A 20,596-nucleotide genomic window follows, 5' to 3' on the forward strand; every position below is an offset into this window, starting at 1 on the left:
CAAAAATATATCAGTAAGTCATTTTCTTGCGTAAGAGATGCCTAAAGCAAGGAAACAGAGAGGCCCAGAACCAATAACAAAACATACACACTGTGTACTCTCATTGTTTTAGTTATTATCTACACTTTCTAAGATAAGGACCTAAAATACATCCAGCAGTAAGCTATTCCTCTTTCTAGAACTTTGCAGCAAGTTTGTTTGTTAAAGATATATATTTAAATCACATGCTGGCATTATCTCAGCTTATGTTGAATCTTGCTAGCTTTACAAAAGCCCATATTTATAAAAGCCTGAGGAGATCTGTAGCATAAGTTTGCTTCAGAACTCTGTCCAGTATACAGATTAACTCCACCAGAATGTCTGACATACTCACTTCTGCATGTTTTGCGGTCACGGTTCAGAGTGTATCCGGCTCGACATCTGCAAGTATACCCGTCTTCTGTGTTAACACATTCATGTTCACAGCCATGTTTTCCCAAAGCACAGACATTTATTCCTGTGGGAGGGAAAGGAAAACATGCAATGTAACAATGCTGGAACATAATCATTTAAAAATAATACCTAAGAACCATCATGTAAAACCATTAAAAACACTCACCTTCCAGTTTGGTGCTAGACATCAAAAGCAAAATTAAGAGTTCACTAGGACTGTTTGCATATGCAAGAGACTATCAGGAGGACAAGACCTTTCAAAATATTTGGCTATTGCAGAGATTATCTGTGTGTATTGCACTTGATATGGTTTGTTTATGTAGAGTTCTTGGCTGATTTTAGCAGGTCCAGCATCACTGCTTAGCATACCCAGCAGAACACCTGCTGAAACCCAATGATGCCATTAGTGATGACATTGCCTACTGGGGCCTCCACTGCACCCGCCATCTTATTTTCCCCAAAATGCAATGCTCCACAAAATTTCATTTTTTATGTGGTGCATTGTGGGGGGGGGGAGGTGAAAAACCATGGTTTGCCAAAAAAAAGGGGGGGAACCTGCCATGCTTGTTTGTTCTACTCGTAAAGTGCAAGGATGATTTGAATTGCATTTCATTTTGGGAAAACTAAGAAAGGGTCTGCAACTTTAACTGTTGGCAGTAGTGGATGGTGTGATGGGGCTATTGTGATCATCTGACCTCCCATCTGTCGTGCTGCTGTTCCTTACAGGCAACGCGGCAGTAAGGAAGGCATGGTAAAGGTAAAGGGACCCCTGACCATTAGGTCCAGTCGTGGCTGACTCTGGGGTTGTGGCGCTCATCTCGCTTTATTGGCCGAGGGAGCCGGCGTACAGCTTCCAGGTCATGTGGCCAGCATGACTAAGCTGCTTCTGGCGAACCAGAGCAGCGCACGGAAACACCGTTTACCTTCCCGCCGGAGCAGTTCCTATTTATCCACTTGCACTTTGACGTGCTTTCGAACTGCTAGGTTGGCAGGAGCAGGGACTGAGCAACGGGAGCTCACCCCATCGCAGGGATTCGAACCGCTGACCTTCTGATCGGCAAGCCCTAGGCTCTGTGGTTTAACCCACAGCACCACCGTTGTCCCTCTAGGAAGGCATGATACAAACACACAAATGGGAATGCCAGATAAGCTCCACCACACCAACCTCTCCCTTCCTCCTCTACCTCTCAGTAAGCAGCAGTAGCAATGTTGCTGACTGGAGGTCAGGTGAGTGCTGCCTTCTCTCCATGATGTATGCTGCTGGCTCTTGGGGTTCCATTTAACTGCCTTCTACCAAGAGCCTGTTAGAATTCCTGCTCCATGACTGCAGCCATGGGATTGTTGTCTATGGAATGTTTTGACTCCACAGAGTGGGAAGTGACGGAGGAGGATGTTTGTGTTACTGTATTCCGTGAAGTGGGACTATTGGCCTTTGTTCATTCTCTTTGCTGTCTGATGCTAGAGAGAGAGGGAGCCATGTTGCAGTGCTCCGTGTGTGTTTATATGTAAATAAAGGACATTAGCCAACGTGCTGAGTTGCTGAGGTCTGTCACGCAAGCTGTGAACGCTCTGCGGATCCCTAAGTGTGCCAATGTCTGTTGGCATCAGTCGCTGTGATGTTCAGGCTGAAGAAAGCTTTTGAAGCTCCTGATCGACCAGGAGGGACATAACATACCAGTCGGGCATGTGTCTCTACCAGGGTCCTACTTGAGTGTAGGAGAAGCTCCTGACAGAGCCTACCATTCAACCCTAGATGCAATTCTGCCTCTTAGGATGGTTTCATCAGTTTCTTTGTGTAAGTGTTGTTCTCCAAAATGCATGGCTCTGGTTGTTTCTGGGAATATAGTAAAATAAACTTTGCACTATTGTAATATATAAACATAAAGTTAAAAAGGTAACATGCAAAATCCTCCATGCAAACCAGGCACCAAAAGTCAGTGCAACTTCTAAATTTCATACTGGTTTTTAAAGATGCTTAGGGATGGTCTTTTGGAAGAATGTCATGGGACCGCTTCTTAATGCACATGTGCTGCTTTAAGTTGGCACAGAGATATTTCTATGTGCGTGGAGGATTGGTTGGTTGATTTTAGGAATTATAATGAAGACATAAGGAGGAGGTGGTTTTTATAGGCATGTTCAAAAGTTACACCTCAAAACGGCAAAAGGGAACTAAAAAAAGCTGTGATGGTGATGTTGAGAAGTAAAAACAGATGAACTTACTATACACTTTAGGACAACATACTTTTGCACGTTCTCTTATCTGGATTGAGAGTAAAGCCTTGCTGGCATCGGCAGTAATAGGATTCATCTGTATTGACACACTCCTGCTGGCAGCCATGATTTTGCATTGCACAGTAGTCTGGTCCTGAAGATTGGGAGGGAGGGGGGAATTATTATTATTTAAGTAACAGGAGTAGTACACAAAGTGAGCAGACTGTAATAAAAAAAAAGGCTTCAGCCAGAGATGTGACTATAAGAAGAACATTAGTTTTTCACAGAAAATTGAAGGAAATCTTTATAAATCTGGGGACAGAAGCAAACCGCAGGCCAGTCTGACACTCCCAAAGCTACATTTTTACAATGTTGAGGTCAGTGCTGCTTTGCTTTGTCCTGCCCTCTCAATAACTGGCAGCAACACGAGGGGTTAGGGTTAGAGCCCCACCCATGCAACCCTGCCAGCCACTAATGGGAACACAATACATCTAATTGGTCTTGCTGGACCCATAACCCCAACATTCCGCAGATGAAAATAGAGACCTTCTAGTCTACATCAGTATCACTGCCAGGAGGGGCTTTTTGTTTGTTTGCTTTTTTGCACATTAATATTTTTATTAAAGTTTTCCAGACAACCCCTCCCTGAAGCCCAGCTAGCTCCAATGCCCACCTATGACTCCCATAATCTCCTTGCCCCTGCTACCTCTTAAACTCCAGCCCCCCAGAGGCCAGCCTGCACCCCACCAGCTGGTCCCCAGATGTTTTTGACTACAACTCCCATCATTCCTAGCCAGCATGAACAGTGGTCAGGGATGATGGGAGTTGTAGTCCAACATTCATCTGGGGACCCACAGGTTGAGAACCACTGAGCTACACCCTTTCCCACGACCTTCAGGGCCTGCTCCTGCCCAGGGTCTCTCCAGCCACTGTCTTCTCTTCAGGCCTGACCTAGCTCACTTTCTCCTTGTTTTTATTTGGAATGGCCAGCTGGATGGGTGGCTAGGGGTCTGACAGCCTGGAGAGTCGCAACCTCCCATGGCAAGGATGGCAGTGGCCCTGTTGCCTCCTTCCCCCTCCCCCCTCTTGATGCTGCTGCTACTCCACCGGCCGGCCAGCTGGTCAGCCTGGCTTCCTTCCTTGGACCCAGCACAAGACCAGCACAAGACTCTTCTCACTTCCTTCCACCCTGCTTTCTTTTGACTGCCAGGAGCGGTGGCAAAGGAGGAGGCTCAGTTGGGCAACACTCTCTTCTCCCTATTTCCCCCAACATGAAGCCATGCTTTCTGCCACCTGTATCATATAGGCACATGTACTGAAGTGTGTTGTTAATTGTACATTACGGCAGAACTTCATCTAGGCCAGTTCACCTACTAGGAATGGCCCTTCTAGAATATCTGCAACCTGAGATCCTTTTCATTGGAGATACCATGGACTGTAGCCAGGACCTCCTGCATGCAAAACAGATGGTGGAACTGTGGCACTTCCCCTTACAACAGACTGTATGCACCTGTGTGCTACTATCTGAAAGAACTGAGCATAGATGTAGAAAACTTACGCCTGCAGGTTTTTTTATCCGGATTGAGAATGAACCCTTTGCGGCATTGACAGTAGTAGGAGTCTTCAGTATTAATGCATTCATGTTGACAGCCTTGGTTATTCAAAGCACAGTAATTTACAACTGAAAAACAAACAAGAACCATAAGCTCACTCAGGAACAGAACTTGACAAATTAACGTTTGCAACGTTGGTGGTGGGCAGGTAGCCCATCTAGGAGATGGAAAACTCTGATCCTGAACCTCTGTAGCCTTGCAGGATATCTTCTGGAGAAGAAAACCCTACACAAATCTGGAGTGGAGTCCCTAAGATGACTGGATGGTGCCTTGTACACTTCCTGCCGGCAACTAAGCTAAGCTGCTAACAAAGGTATAACTCTGCTATGCTTTGGACCACATCAGCAAGGCCAAAGGGGTGTGTGTGTGTTGTCATCTGGGCAGCCCAGGACCTCCATACACTCTGCCCAGGCTTGCTCCCTGAGGAAGTCACTTTGGTGTTGCTAACGCAGCAGCTTGACTTCATCCCTGGAGGCTCACGCCATTGTCTCTCAAGACAGAGGGATGCCAATATAACAACAACTTATCAACTAAGGCCCTTAGGTGCTGCTGAAAGAAGTGGACAATGTGTGTGTGGTTTTCCGTCTAGATTCACTTTGGACTGCAGTGACACGAAGAGCATAGCACATGTTTAAACTGACCTTCCCATCACATTGTTGCTATAATCCTGTTGGAGCAGCTGACATGAACTTCATTCTAAGGGATGATCTTCCATACCTTGTGTTCATGGGAAAGGGAAGTGAGGTGTCCTGGGGAAAGGGGAGAATTCCATCATCCCCTGAAGATGTTGGAAGCCAACTGTGTGAACTACACAGTGGACAATTTTCCTGTGCAAGTCAGCTGTGGGTTGGTAAGGGGCCAGTGATAACTTAAACCACGGGTAAGGAACATATTGGAGGGACGCAGGTGGCACTGTGGTCTAAACCACTGAGCCTAGGGCTTGCCGATCGGAAGGTTGGTGGTTCAAATCCCCGTGACAGGGTGAACTTCCATTGTTCAGTCCCAGCTCCTACCAACATAGCAGTCTGAAAGCACGTCAAAGTGTGAGTAGATAAATAGGTACCACTCCGGCGGGAAGGTAAATGGCGTTTCCGTGCACTGCTCTGGTTTCGCCAGAAGCGGCTTAGTCATGCTGGCCACATGGCCCGGAAAAACTGTCTGCGCACAAACTTTGGCTCCCTCGGCCAGTAAAGCGAGATGAGCACCCCAACCTGAGAGTCGTCTGTGACTGGACTTAACTGTCAGGGGTCCTTTACCTTTACCTTTTTAAGTAATATGTTTAGCCTAAGGGCCACATTCCAATCTGGGAAACCTTCAGGGGGCCACATGTCTGTGGAGGGCAGGGTCAGAGGCAAAGGGGTGTGTGTGGAAACAACAAATGTGAATTTCACCTTTCTGCAGTAGGCTACACACCCACCCACCCTCCCTACCCTCCATCCCTTTTCATTTTTTCATTTAACTTTTAATTTGTATACCGCCTTTCTATACTATATTACTATACACAAGGTGGTTTACAAGTTGAAGAAACAACAAAATAGACAGCAAAGATCACACACCTCATAACAATCTGATCCAATACCAGAAAAAGTCACAATAACTTTAAAATAAACAACTTATATAAAATAAAGCAATATTCAGCAATGCATTAGAATATAATAGTAAACAGTAAAATTAAATAGCAAATAATAATTATATAGTTCACACTTATCAATTACAATAAAAAAAATTAACTAAACTATAATCAGTAAAAATAACAGCAAGTCACAATGCATTAAATACCACAAAACCATGTAAAAGGATCAAATTGAGAAACAAGGAACACAACTTATAAAATTGTGGGTTTTTTATTTAAAAAATTTTCCCCAAGCTCCTCTTTTCTCTTCCCTGCTGCTTCTGCAGTTCTCAAAGACATGGTCTGGGGAAGGCTGCTAAGGTTGGGGCAAGGCAGGTGGAAAAAGCCACTGCCTGATGAACAGGAGCAGGCAAGCCAGAGGCATTATCAGAGTCCAAGGACACATTGAAGCCAGGCAAAGACATTCAGGTGGTTTAGCAGAGCCAGTGAGGGGTATGGTTTAAGGAGAGGGTAGATGGCCTGCAGAGAGTTCTGAGGGCCAGATGGGGAGACCTGGAAGGTTGCATTTGGCCCCCTGATCTGAGATTCCCTATTTGGTTTAAGCACGCCATACATCTGGGCTGCAGAGTTTGGAGGAATGGAAGCAACATTCACAATCCTTGAAATTAAAATTGCCTTCATGGACCCTCAGGTGAGACAAAGCACATGGGTGTAGAAATGGTGCTGTACTCAGTCCGACTAATACCAAACTCTGTGCTAGCTGTTCTAATAGACATTTGAGCACCGATGCTCAACAGCAATCAGTTCTCTTTCTTGACTATCACAGTGCAGCCAAAATAAACTTGACTCTGACTGCTCGAGGTTAAACAGGAAAGTTTCCTTTGTCATCGCCTAGAAAAATTTACAGTTTGGAAGAAACCGAGGGTGTTACTTAAAATGTGGTGAGTACGAAACAATATTCAGGAACTGGATCCTTTGGGAAGCAGTAATTTGGTTAGAACTAGTCTCTCTCTTCCAGTGCTATTTTTCCAGAAGAAGAAAAAGGTGCTGGAACTCACCATGAACACCTCACTCGTTCTCTTAGAATGACAGTGAAGCCCACCTGAGAGGTGCTAGAACTGAGTTCCAGTGAGTTCAGGCTGAAAAAAAGCCCTGCTCTCTCCATACAACACTGAAGAAAGAATTCCATATTGGCAGGTTATCAATGAAACAAACAAATTGACCCAGGAATGCCATTTTTGGTAGATGCTCCATGTTGTACCCAACACTGAGCATCTACCAAAAATGGCATCCCTGGGTCAATTTGTTTGTTTCATTGATATCCTGCCTTTCCTCCAAGGAGAAAAAAGGTATGAGAGACTGTGACTGGCCCAGGGTCTCTCACTGAGTTTCATAGCTGAACAGGGATTTGAACCCAGGTTTCCCATGTTCTAGTCTATACTTTACATTGTACCATACTGACTCTCCTTCTCCCCTGTAGAACCAGTTTATTGTGTTGTGATATCAATTCATTGTGAATTTTCCAATTCCCACCGGGGCCAGCTAATTATGTGGATAAATGGTAAAGAAATATGATGTCACCCTTTTAAACCCTCTGAGAAAGGGTGTAGCCTCTACGCTTCACCCCTTGTTTCAACCCTGATTCCCCGCACCTGTTCTCTCCATCAAGAGGACCTTATTTGAGCACCACCATAGCAAATGGTGGAGGACATAAGCGGGCATGGTTGAACACAGCAGCATCCTTCTCTCTCCCTTAAAAGAGCATTTAAAGGAATGAGCAATTTGTGGATCTGGCAACTGTCCAATGAAGCCACTTACTGTTCTGCAAACTACAGTGGTACCTCGGGTTACATACACTTCAGGTTACAGATGCTTCAGGTTACAGACTCCGCTAACCCAGGAATAGTACCTCTGGTTAAGAACTTTGCTTCAGGATGAGAACAGAAATTGCGCAGTTTTGTCCCTCTGTGTTACCAAGATTATAATGTAAACCCTGGCCTCATAGTTCACCATGACTTGTTTACTTACATTATTATCCCATTCTTCCTCCAAGAAGCTGAAAGATGCATGCATGCTATTCTCCGTCCCCTATCCCCCCCTTACAACAACCTTATAAATTAGGCAACTTAGCCGCAGGGCCTCCCATTGAACTTCACAGCTGTTTGAACTTGGGCCTTCCCAGCCAACCCTCTAGCCATTACACCATACTGGGCTTGTATTGCTCTTTGACAGCAAGAAGCATTGTTGTAGTCATTTTGGTAATTTATATTCACTAAATACAAACAGGACACAATATTTATCTACAAAGCACTAGGCAAGATGCCAAAAGTAAACTAATTTGTGAAAGTGGTTGTGAAATGGTGTAAGCTATACCCTGAAAATATTAAACATTGTATATCTGTCATTGTGCAAACTCCCATTACCCAAAATTTCTGCTTATTAAAATATATTTGTGCCCTTATCAAATATCTTCTATTTGCCTAAATGTAAACCTGTTAATCAAACCCTCTTTCAGGACATTCTAAATTGTTTGGAATGCTCTGCAGATTTTGGATAGATGAAGCTGAACTGTATTTATCTCTGTGGAGCTTGTGTCAGTTTTTAAAGAATTATTCTAAACAAAGGATAAACATAATCAAATCACAAAGTGGTTTCTTAGATCATTCGGACTAATAAAAAGAACAAAGTTTCCATTTTTTGCCCTTGAAATAATGTCATGTTTCATGTAAATTTTACCAAGTACGGCATTCCCAACAGTGCCAACTAAGCCATTATGAACTAGCTGCTAGATCCTGTTATATTTCTTTTTACGTTCCAAAATCATATTACTTAATTTTTTTTAAATGTCCATTTGTTTGGATTAATGCATTCTCCCCAAATCCCACAACTATAACTCTGCCATAATTTAGGCAACCTTGGGAAAACAGAACAAAAAGCAGCTGATAATATTCTTTCACATTATGGGAGTTTCTGCTTTGCTGACTTAAAGAAATTGGGCAAAATCCAAGCAATTTAGACTTTCCGTCATGTAGGATGTATAACCACTTTCCTGGCAAACACCTTCCTTGTTCCAGACCGAAGACAGTCATATGGAACATTTCTTGAAAATTAAAGCAATAATCAGCTTTCCCTTAAAAATCTCAAGCGCAATTTTTCAGCAGCCTCGTGAGACAAAATTATAGTAACAGCAATCTACTCTAACCACAGTACAGTTCAGGATATAATTTACTTATTTATACTAATGAAGTCCCAATCAATGGGAAAACATATATTACAAAGTTATTTCGAAACTACAAAAGTAGTCAGCGACTAGCGCCTTTGGCGAATAGATGAGTAATAGGGTTGGATCCCTTACTCAGAGTAGACCCATTGAAATTCATGGATATTAGTTGTGTCCCTTAATTTCAGTGGGTCTGCTCTGAGCAGGACTAGCATTGGCTACAACCAGCATTCAGCTTCCTGAGAACAGTTTCTTTCTATCCACTTTCTCGACATCATGCATGATGTTATAAATCTCTATCATGTCCCCTCTTGCTTGCCCTTTTTCTAAACTAAAATGTCCCAATTATTACACACATCATCATCATCATCATCATATTATTATTATTAGTAGTAGTAGTAGTAGTAGTAGTACCCTGCCCATCTGATTAAGTTGCCCCAGCCACTCTGGGCAGCTTCCAGCATATACAAAAACATAATAAATCTTTTACAGCTCTACAATATCCACTTTGAAATGAGGCAATATGAATTGTAAACATACTGAACTTATAGGACAGCATATAGACCAACTATTTATAACATTTATCTGAATAGCATTTATAGGAATATCTAGCAATGAAGAGCATTTAAGATGATATTTTATTAGACCAACTTCTATCAGTGTAAAGCAGGCAAAACTTTCCATTAGACCTTTTTAAATAAATAAACAAATAAATGGCAGTTTGGTTCTTCTTATACTTTACATGTAAATTTGCTTTAGAGATAATTCCCAGCAAGGTAGTTGACAGACGTATATCTTAAAGTCACTTCAGCTAGTCTGCTGTATTGCAGGAGAGAGAATATATGCATAGATTGTTGCTGTTACTAGGGATATTGGCCATTGGCGTGGAAAAAACCTGACTACAATTCTCCCATCTGTTTTTTGTTGTTGTTCCTTTCCCCTGAAAACATGTTTATCTGCTTCTGATTACTACTTTTGTTAAATATTTCACATTGTTTGAAAGCCAGAAGGGTGTGGAGGGTACTGAACATATTGCCTTCTATGGTCTGGTCCCAATCATATAGTGCAATGGATTCCAATGAAGAGTTGCAATAGTGCAATGGATTCCAATGAATCCATAGTGCAATGGATTCCAATGAAGAGTTGCAAGAACTGACCTGATGAGGGTCAGTCATCTCTAATATTAACAGTGAAGGGAACACAATTTTATCTGGTGAGGGATAATGTACACACACAAAACACCACATATGCAACATCTTTTGTGTGTTTTCACATACACATGTGTGCTGTGTTGCAGTATTACTTCAGTTCTGTCAAAACATCGGTTCTTGATGTTTAAACTGTTTAGTTTTTTTCTGTCCCATAGATTCAATTATTAAGCATCACACAGAATTCAGAATGGCTGGGCTCTGATTTGACTGTAATTTACTCTTTATTCCTGGGGTAAAGTTGAGATGTTCAGACAACATGACTAGTCTAGGTTTTTGAAACTAATAGTATCTGGCACATATCTACTCTTGAGAAAAGTAGTAGTATTTCATTTGGCACATATAATCCACTCTTGAGAAAGAAAGCACTTTTGTCTTCTGCAAAACTTGGGGTTCCCCTGAACCTGCTGACACCTCTCCCTTGTGCTCAGGTGGTAAAGTTTTAGCTACTTAAGCAACAACACTCATGCCTGACCACTGGAAATGTAAGGGAACAGTATTCCCGTGAGCCACTGCAAATTGTATCTTAAAAGTTCAAGGTGTAGAAAAAACTAAAATGGAGTGTACAACAGGACCACAACCTTAAGCACTGTTAAATGGATAAAGGTCCACTGAAATCAATGATAATTAAATCTAAGTAAATATGGCTAGGGTAAGGGCATTCATTTAAAAAAAAAAAAGATTTTTCAGCACACAATTGGAAGTACAGTGGTGCCCCGCAAGACGAACGCCTCGCAAGACGAAAAACTCGCAAGACGAAAGGGTTTTCCGTTTGCGAGTTGCTTCGCACGATGAATTTCCCTATGGGCTTGCTTCGCAAGATGAAAACGTCTTGCAAGTTTGTTTCCTTTGTCTTAAAACCCAGGGTGCATTGCTTGAAGAGGTGCAGTTGCGACTTGACTTCGAGGAGCAACACATAGCACGCGGTGTGGTAGCCTTTCTGAGCTTTTTAAAGACTTTGCTGAATTTTTGAAGCTTTTCCAAAACTTCTTCTGCAGCCATTTGGTAAGTTTTTTGGGGGTTTTTGGATTTTGGGTTGGGGTGTTTAGAATTCAAGGACTTGGTGTTGGGGAGAGGTTTGCAAGAATCTGGGAGCTTGTGTGGGTTTTTTCTGCATTTTTATGTTGTTTTGTGACATTTGCCAGAAGTGGAATGAGGTGCAGGCTTTTGCACAGCAGCACCACCCTAACAAGCACGTGGCACATGACCAGGCGAACACTTTTGATGCGACGGTCATGTTGGCTTTCAGGGAGCTGCTGAAAAGGCGGATGAAGCAGCAGACCATGGACAGGTTCCTCAGCAAGAAGCAAAGAGTGGAAGAGGAGCCTTCTTCGAGTGGTCCCCCAGAGTCTTAGAAAATGTATGTACTGTGCACTTTGTTGATTTTTAAATGTTTTTCTGTCATGTTTAGAAACTTAATTTATTGTTCCTTCCAATTTTTGAAATGCTCTTTACAGTATGTGTGACTTTAAAGAGCACTTAATAAACTGTTGTTGTACCAAATTTGGCTTTGTTTGGACTTTTTTTGACCATAGGAACGCATTAATTGATTTTCAATGCATTCCTATGGGAAACCGTGCTTTGCAAGACGAAAAATTCGCTAGACGAAAAAACTCGTGGAACGAATTAATTTCGTCTTGTGAGGCACCACTGTAAGTCCCACTGTGCTCATTTAGATTTACTCATTTGGAGGTACATAGGACTTCAGCCTAAGCTGCCTTTAAGCTGCACATACTGTATTATGGAGTTCCTCCAAGCTAAATGTAGAGAAGCCACACCTCTATAGAATTAGGTCAAGAGGAAGGGAAAATACATAATATGAATATGAGAATAGACATGTTTTGAGCAGTGAGAAGAGGACTCATCATTCCAAAAGCCACTAATAAGCTCCTGCTAAATTTTCCAATGAGCCTAGAATATATTTAAGTCTCAGTAGAGAAGCTTATACCATGGTTGAAATTGCATGGAAATGCTTTTTTTAAACCCTTGTGTCCCTGAAGTGCCAGAAGCTGCCAGGGCTAGAACTGGGTTCCATCCTTGGAACAAGTTCCTCCTAGTGAAATGTTCTCAGGCTCTGGATTAGTCCCTCCCCTCTCCCCAAGTTGGCCATTGGGGCCTCCCGGATAGAAAAAGCTGTAAAAGACTTCCCATCAGTCTCTTTAGTCTGTTTCAGCTTCTAGCTGATCTGAGAGCTACCTATAGCTCAGCCCTAGCTTGAAGAAAAAGAAAAGTATTATGGCACTTAAGCTAGATATTTGGGCTATGAGAACTCTCTAGGGGAAAGGAGTTGCACAGTTACAGAAGAGCTAGTGTGTCTATGTGCCCCTGGAGAAATTAACAAATACTATACAAAAGAAGATGGCTTTGATTTTTAGGGATCTCAGTAGGACATAGGACAGGAGGTATTCAAACAAATGAAAATACTTAAATAAACAAAAAGAGAACATAGTGCATGTAAATGGAAATGCATCCGATTTATATATAATAAGTTTAAGTATTCAGCACTCAGAAAGTAAAGTATTCATTAGAACAAAGAACAACCCATTCCTCATGCAAAGTAGTAACATAAAACAGCTGTTATTTGAAAAGCAATAAGTTTTATGGGTTTCAGAGTGAAGTTTGCAAGAGAGAATGTACAGCTGTGGGAAGCTGTTTTGCTTACAAAGTATTGGGGTGTGACTGTGTTTATGGGCCTAAGAAAACTTGAACATATGATGGAATCAGTATGCTTTCACATATTTTTTTAGCAAGCTTTTAAAAACTGGAGCCTGAGAAAGACAGTTGTTTAGCATCAAGGAACACTCTTTAATGAAATGTGGAGGTGTGGAGCCCTTCCAGATCCAGAAAAGGGAAGTCCACAATGTGGGAAACAGCAGATCAATCATAACATTAGGAACAACTCACATAGTTACCACAAAGAGCTTGTGCCCTTAAACTTATTAGTTTGTTGTTGTGTCTGATAATTTTCCTGCCATTGCTGCAGTTCTCCTGCTTAGAGAAATTTCTACAGTGGCACCACATGAATTCTTCCTTCCCTTCATCCTATTCCTACATTAGTTCTGTAAGATTTTATCTTACGGCTTCGCAGCCAGCAGAACCTTCCATTCCCCACAAGCAATGTAAAGTATGAGCTGACAGCTTATGGGTCTCAGCCACCTTGTCATCCCTGATACTCCAAACTGAATATAGGAGACTAGAAACTAGAGAGGTTGATCTGCCTGCAGTCATAAGTGACCTTCTTCATGGGAATGAGAGTGACCAATGGGACCCTGTGGCAGGCCCAAGCAGGTGAGGGGGCAGCTGGGTACGCTTCTCTGGCCTTGGAGGGCTAAGAGATATCCAAGACAGTTATCGCAGTAAAAACAGCCTCTTTTTCCTTGCTTTCTTTTTTTAAGTATAAGAACAATAGGAAGCAGATACATACTGAAGCATTTCTTTCCATCTTCCTCAAGTTCATAACCATCATAGCACTGGCAAACATAGGATCCGGGTGTATTGACGCATATCTGTTCGCAATCATGCTTTTCGACTTCGCATAGGTCCTGGGCTGCAAAATATAAAAATTACACCACAATCTTAGAACTGGGATTGCAGCCTGTGCCATCTTCAGTTCTACCTTTTCTTTTTGTCTCAGGTCCTGCAATCTTTCATATCATATAGTATCTGCATGCAGAGAGGACAGTAATATTGGAGATGTTTGTGAACATACAGATTTGCTTTGTTACCTTACCCAGAATTATCTGTTGGATGCAGAACTAATCTGCAGGAACAGCAAATGTTACAATCAGATCATCAACTGGCTTAAAACCAAGCACTTTGGCTAAAGGTGTATCAGAATCTTTCATTACCACATGGACAGAAATGGGAGAACTTCTGAGATTGAATAGCACTGAATTGCAAACCTATGCAGATTTCCTGATAATTAGTCCACAACATATGGAGGGCTCCACACTGGCTACCACCAGTTTATACCATAATAAATGCTGTGTTGCAAGACTCTGCTGTTGCTTTTGTTGAAGAAGACTACCACAGCTACCTCTCTCAATGTGTGCAGAGTGAAACTGAGGTCAACAAAGTGTAACCTGTGGAATGGGTTTTACAGTGGTGCCCCGCAAGACGAACGCCTCGCAAGACGGAAAACCCGCTAGACGAAAGGGTTTTCCGTTTTGGAGGCGCTTCACAAAACGAATTTCCCTATGGGGTTGCTTCGCAAGACGAAAAAATATTGCGTCCCCCCGCGGGTTTTTTTAGCTTTTTTCGCCCTTTTCCTAAGCCGCTAAGCCGCTTATCAGCTGTTCCGCTGATAAGCCGCTTAACAGCTGATCGCGAAAAGCCGCTTGACAGCTGTAGCGCTAATCCGCTAAGCTGTCAATGGGCTTGCTTCGCAAGACGAAAAAACCGCTAGACGAAGAGAATCGCGGAACGGATTCTTTTCGTCTAGCGAGGCACCACTGTAATAGGTAAGAGAAGATATACTAATTGCAATTCATTTCTCTGGGCTCCCACATGTGTGGGTTGAACAGTTTCAAAATCCTAACCTCGGCAGCAAAATCAGAAGCATAGGAATTAGGCTGCAAAACCTCCTTTGGAGCAAATCCAGCTAACAAAGTCAGTTGGCTTTCCCCCTCTTACCCTGCTTAACAAAGAATCAGGCAACAGCTTGTAAAGTAAGTAAAGATATATATAATTTACTTACTTATAATATTGCACTGGTTCACAGAAGTGGCAGCAGTAAAAACTATGCAGGCAAAACACTTATATTTACAACATAACCAGCTTCAGCCATGTGCCTAAAAGCTGCAGCAAGCAGAGGTATATCTGCATCCAACACTAGTCAAAGGAACAGAGAGAGGAACAGAAAGTACTATACTTTCTCCTTCCTCTCTAGGAGAGGACGGGAAATGAGGTCCCACACAGCCCTCTCTACCAATTGTATGGTCTGAGTATCTGCCTATCAGCAGATACTCTGTGGACAGATAGCTCTGTGGACTTAGGCCCTTCTCATGCTAACTAGCAAGAATATGCATTTGTTAGGTTTGGCTGGTAATCTCCTACATGAACTATGCTCTGTGTGAGTTGAGTGGGTGCCTTAAAACATGTCTCTATCTTCTGCAATGCAGAGGGGTCCCATCCCAAAGCCAATATATAGCCAGCCGGCAGATTTGGTAGCAGTATAAATATGCTTTTAGTTTAAAATTCTGAAATATCTTTTAAGCTAGAAAGATCTCCCTCAAGAAATAGGGTTCAAGCAATTAAAAAAGAAAATACTTTGCAGTATTGCTTTTTAAAAACCAGTATCAGGTCACTAATTGCCTAGAAACTAAATATTCACAATCAGTATTACTTAAATGATTTAAAGTCACCCTTGCTTATTCAGATTGTTTTTCCTACCTCCAGAATTTATGACGAGGGAGATTTGGACGTATTTAAAGATAAATGTGAGAAAGAGATTAAAATAAGCAAGTCATGTTTAACACAAGCCCATGATATATAAACAACTTCATAAAAAAATAAAACATTCTAAAACAAAGTGTCAAAACTGAAATGTGATACTGATACTTTAAAAACCTAGACATAATTCTGAAAATATAGATTAAATATTTGGTAAAAGAAGCAACTGTTTACTTATACAATCTGTGCTCACTGTGACAAATACACGCATGCTTTCCCAGAGAATGGCATGCTTACTTTTTCCCCAGCCAAGACTTACTATAGGTTTGTTTTCTGCACAAACAAACTGGATACGCTATATCTAGTTTCTTCAAAGTTCCCTCTATGCCTGACACATTTTGTTTCCTTTCAAAAAGGAAATCTTAATTGCCCAAATGTGAGAATAAACAAAACATTATTTAAATGGTGCAACTATTTAGAAACCAACAACACAAACAAAATAACAGTAAAGCTAAGGATAGCCATGTTAGTCTGTTGCAGAAAAAAAACAATGGGGCTGTTGGGGCTTCATCATTGCTGCTTACCAGGACACAAACACACCAGCAGAGCCAATCTGATGCTTTCTCTGGTGTGCCTGAGCCAGTCCAACTTCACTGCCATCCTTTTTCAGCCGCTGTCCTTGTAAGCAGCAAAAAACCCCAATGCCAAAAGGCTGGTTTCCATGGCAGTGACCCCACTGACTGCTCCCGATCTTGACACTAAAAATAAAATGAACTCTCATCTGTTTGATGAACCAATTCTGTTTAGTGAGCAGAATGGTTTTAATCGATTTTAAGAAGCCTTCCAAACTCCTCCTCCCCCCCTTTCAAACTCTCTTTAAAAATAGGAAGGGATAAGTTGTTGCAGGCTGCTCTGTGCGGGGAATTCCAGACTTGTAATATCAATACTTTAAAGTACCCTTCTTTGATACATGTACACTTCAGGCTTTTCCTGCTACAGGCAACCACACTCAACATCTGGATATTGGGTGTAGGGAAGCCATTTAACACAGGGGCACATTTCCTGTACGCCTAAGTCAATGCTGATTAAATTAATGGGTCACATATATAAACTGGTTGTGGAACTGCAGCCAGCGAGTGAAATTCACAAACCTGAACTACTAGTGAGAGCCTTGCCATTTACTTTAATGAGATGTGAATTATAGCCAGTGACTTTGAGAGATTAGAAAGGGTAAGTGATTTTGAGGATGTTAAATTTAGTGTGGAAGTTAACTGAAAGCCGATGCTAGCATTTAGTGAAATACATCTGGTTAATGTTGACCATGTATTGTCTGAAAATGTAAACAAGTCTTATTTATATCTGCAGAGATTAGAGACCATGTGAGGAATGTGCTTTTGGCCTTATATGCTTCTGGACATTCTACAACACATGCAAATAAAAAAAATAAAAAATACAATGAGTGGAAATCAACATCACACTCTTCCCAACATTCAATCTATGTAATCATTCCAGCTTGCCAAACAGAATGATACTGCTTTCTTCCTCTTGCACACTGTTCTGGGGTGGTTCAGAGCCAATTTTATGTGGTGCAGTGGGAGAAAGAGGAGGAAAACCCTGGCCAGAAAGCTTCTGCTGATGGGGCTGGTTAGATGAATCCACTCAATATTTTTGGATCACACTGTAGTAGTGGTGTTTTTTTAATTTCTTTTATTTGATGCAAACTGTCATTCTGAAAGGTGGCATATTAATATGTAAAACAAATCATTAAAATAAGGCAATAAATAAATCACACTAGGGCTGCATCAGCTTGAATCTAACCCTTGCCAACAAAACTGTTCTAGCATCTTCCTTTCTTAATATTCTACAATAGGTGTGACAGGGCCATCAGCAGCGCATACATCTTCAGCTGCCACACATGCTTCCTTGGCCATAGTTACCAGGGAAAAAATATCTTCGGGAATCTATACTTAGCTTAGGCCACAATATAACTATGCCATTTTTTAAAAAGCGAGAAAAACCTTTAGAAAGGTATATAAATGGACCATCATCACTCTTGCTCCCTCCATGGCTCTCATTCTCTCTGCACTTGATTGCAGTGAAGACACTTATGTGCTGTGTCAGGAATGGCGATTCTACTGGTGAATTAATGCGCATTCCTACTGCACCAATTTCTGGCAATTTTCATGGTCACCCATTGGGCACCACTCATCATAATGTTCCTTGCAGCCAATTTTCTGCACTACTGTGCTAAATCAGTTACAGGTAGATAGCCGTGTTGGTCTGCTGTAGTCGAAACAAAATAAAATAATTCCTTCCAGTAGCACCTTAGAGACCAACTAAGTTTGTTATTGGTATGAGCTTTCGTGTGCATGCACATTTCTTCATATACATCTGAAGAAGATATCTGAAGAAGTGTGCATGCACACGAAAGCTCATACCAATAACAAACTTAGTTGGTCTATAAGGTGCTACTGGAAGGAAATTTTTTATTTTATTTGTCCTAAATCAGTACTTTATAAGAGAAGGCAATAAGCTGTATGTCATAAACTGGTGGTGTAGGGGCACCTTCTATTTAATTATGCCCATGCTATTTGTAATTTTTATCACTTTGCTGTACATAACTTGAACTAAGTTATCATAGGAAGGCAGGCCACTCAGAATTCAAAAAAAGCCATGTACTACTATATAATGTTTATTTTGAGACACAAGTGGAGGAAAAACATAATGATTTGCCTCTGAGGGAAATCTTCACTATAAACACTGTGAAGAAGTGTATAAAGCATTTGGTGCCACAATGCCACGTTGATCTTCTGAACAGAGTATTGCAGCTAATTATTTTTTCAACATGTTACAGGGTGACGTAAACAGAAGAGAAGTCCTAGTCTAAGACTCCGGATCTTAGATAAAACATTTTAAATTTTAAATGTATTCTACACTATAGCAAGCAATAACCATGACAATAGCTGAGACTAGATATCACACAGTTTTGGCAAGGAAAGTGAAGAAATCTTTGGCACAGAGGAAAAAGAAAATGTGAGACAAAATGGAAGTGCAAAGTGTTTTTTAAAAGTTTTCCTACTATTAAAATGATGGGAGAATTGAAAGGGGAAAGACATAGGCAAGAAGTACAGGTACTACCAACTATATAGCAATGTTGGTGTTCCTGTGGGCAGAACCACAAAAAAACATGGATCTGTTGCTGAAAATGTTAGCAATTCCCCCCTCAAAGATGTTTCCTCATTAGGCATAGTGCATAATATCCTGGGTGCTGTTATGCTGAGAATTGTCCAGTTCCCACCAGAAGCAGCCAATGATATGTAGCAAAGGAAAGTACAGCCTTACATTTACATCAGAAACTGCACTATGTTGTAGTAGAGAAAACGTAACATGTAGCTTTCTTAGAATATGTTGATACACACACCAAAAAACCATTCCACCATTTTACCTTATAAAAAAAAGTTACCAGGAGTGGATATATTGATTTTCCCAGGAAATAATGTCAAATGTTTTCAGGCAGTTGAGACCACAACAGCTTTGCAATTTTACACCAAAGACTGTATTTATGAGGTGGTAAGATATAAGAGAGATACAATAGAAAACTCACTATTGCAAGTCCTCTGGTCCGAGTTCAGAATATACCCTTGTTTGCATTTACATACATAGGATCCAGGAGTGTTGATGCAGAAATGATCACAGCTATGTTCAGTCACACTGCACATGTGTTGGACTGAAAAAAGAAAAGTAATTAAACAAAACTACTTCTGCGAAAGACTTAATATACAAAAAGACTAGGTAAGAGGAGTAAAAACCTAGATAAGAGATTTTTCTTTCAACGGACAAAGAAAACATGCATATTAAAGGAATGAAACAAACACCAAAATAGTCTTTCCTGCTCAAAAATATTTTTTTATGGACATCTTCGTATAAAAATCCCACACTAAAGTAATCCCTTCACAAACCCAGCCATGTGTGCATCGGTACTCCTATCCTTTACTTCCTGTTAGTTGCAGCCATAGCATCGTATTTCATTATGACTGAGCAGAGTTTTACCCACTATTGCAAGTCCTCTGGTCCAAGTTCACCATTCTATCCAACACATCACACTGCCCCTTTTGTTATCCAAAGTGATCAGATGGGCTTGCTAGATGAATTAAGTGAATGTATCTAATACCCACAGTCCCCATACCCACTGGTGTTTAGCAAATCTGTATTGCAGATGAGGATAAAAAGAGGGTTCGGGGAATGTGCTGTCCACACAATTTAAGATTTGATGTCAGCGTGGTGGTTTCTTTGTGCAAATGGTATCTTGATTTTCAGGATTTTGGGGGGCAGTTTCAAGCTCCAGGCAAGCATGCCCTAAAGGTCAATTCACAAATTTATGTTCAAAGCTCAGTAACAAAACACAGAGAGAGCTTTCATGTGAGTCAGAATGTGATAAGATTATGGAGAGATGTATATGCAAATGAGAGTAAATCCTGAATAATTTGTGTGGACCGTCCATGTTCTTCTAATACCACAGTGAGAACTATGACATGCTAGGTGTTTATAACCACCCCCTTAAAAAAATAAAATTTATTTGGAAGAAATGCATTTTAGATTTTGCAGTCCATGTTCAAACTATCACAATTTCTGATTTCCCTGTTAATGTGTGGATGTCATTTCTATCTTCAGGAACATACCACAGATTCCTAAAGACACAAATCCTACGCCAACTGTACCCTGAGAATAACAGAAACGTAAGAATGTACTCACATGTGCAGAAATTGCACATGGTCAACCAGACTGAAGATCAGGAACATCACAGCTGATTGGTACCCAATGTAAAATAGAAATAAATCTATCGTGTCATAGAGAAGACTTTAATCCTAGTATGACTGTGAATTTCATACAGGATATTAAATTTATATTAAGATTTAGACATAATGATAAATCATCTTTTGTTGCCACA

General features: G+C 41.2%; 1 protein-coding gene across 3 annotated transcripts in view; it reads right to left on the reverse strand.

The window, feature by feature from the left end:
* The window catches only part of MATN2 (matrilin 2), a 51,888-nt gene that overhangs the window by 19,697 nt on the left and 11,595 nt on the right, over nucleotides 1-20,596 (reverse strand). For 2 of the 3 annotated variants that reach the window (XM_053395570.1, XM_053395571.1), the window contains exons 4-8: nucleotides 19,253-19,375; nucleotides 13,682-13,804; nucleotides 4,202-4,324; nucleotides 2,675-2,797; nucleotides 374-496 (exon numbers count right to left, since the gene is read on the reverse strand). In XM_053395570.1, the coding sequence (XP_053251545.1) occupies nucleotides 374-496; nucleotides 2,675-2,797; nucleotides 4,202-4,324; nucleotides 13,682-13,804; nucleotides 19,253-19,375 (615 nt within the window). The remainder of the gene's footprint in view (nucleotides 1-373; nucleotides 497-2,674; nucleotides 2,798-4,201; nucleotides 4,325-13,681; nucleotides 13,805-19,252; nucleotides 19,376-20,596) is intronic. The other variant, XM_053395572.1, reaches the window with a different exon arrangement.

The sequence above is a fragment of the Podarcis raffonei genome, chromosome 7 (genome assembly GCF_027172205.1).
Source record: "Podarcis raffonei isolate rPodRaf1 chromosome 7, rPodRaf1.pri, whole genome shotgun sequence".
NCBI lineage: Eukaryota > Metazoa > Chordata > Lepidosauria > Squamata > Lacertidae > Podarcis > Podarcis raffonei.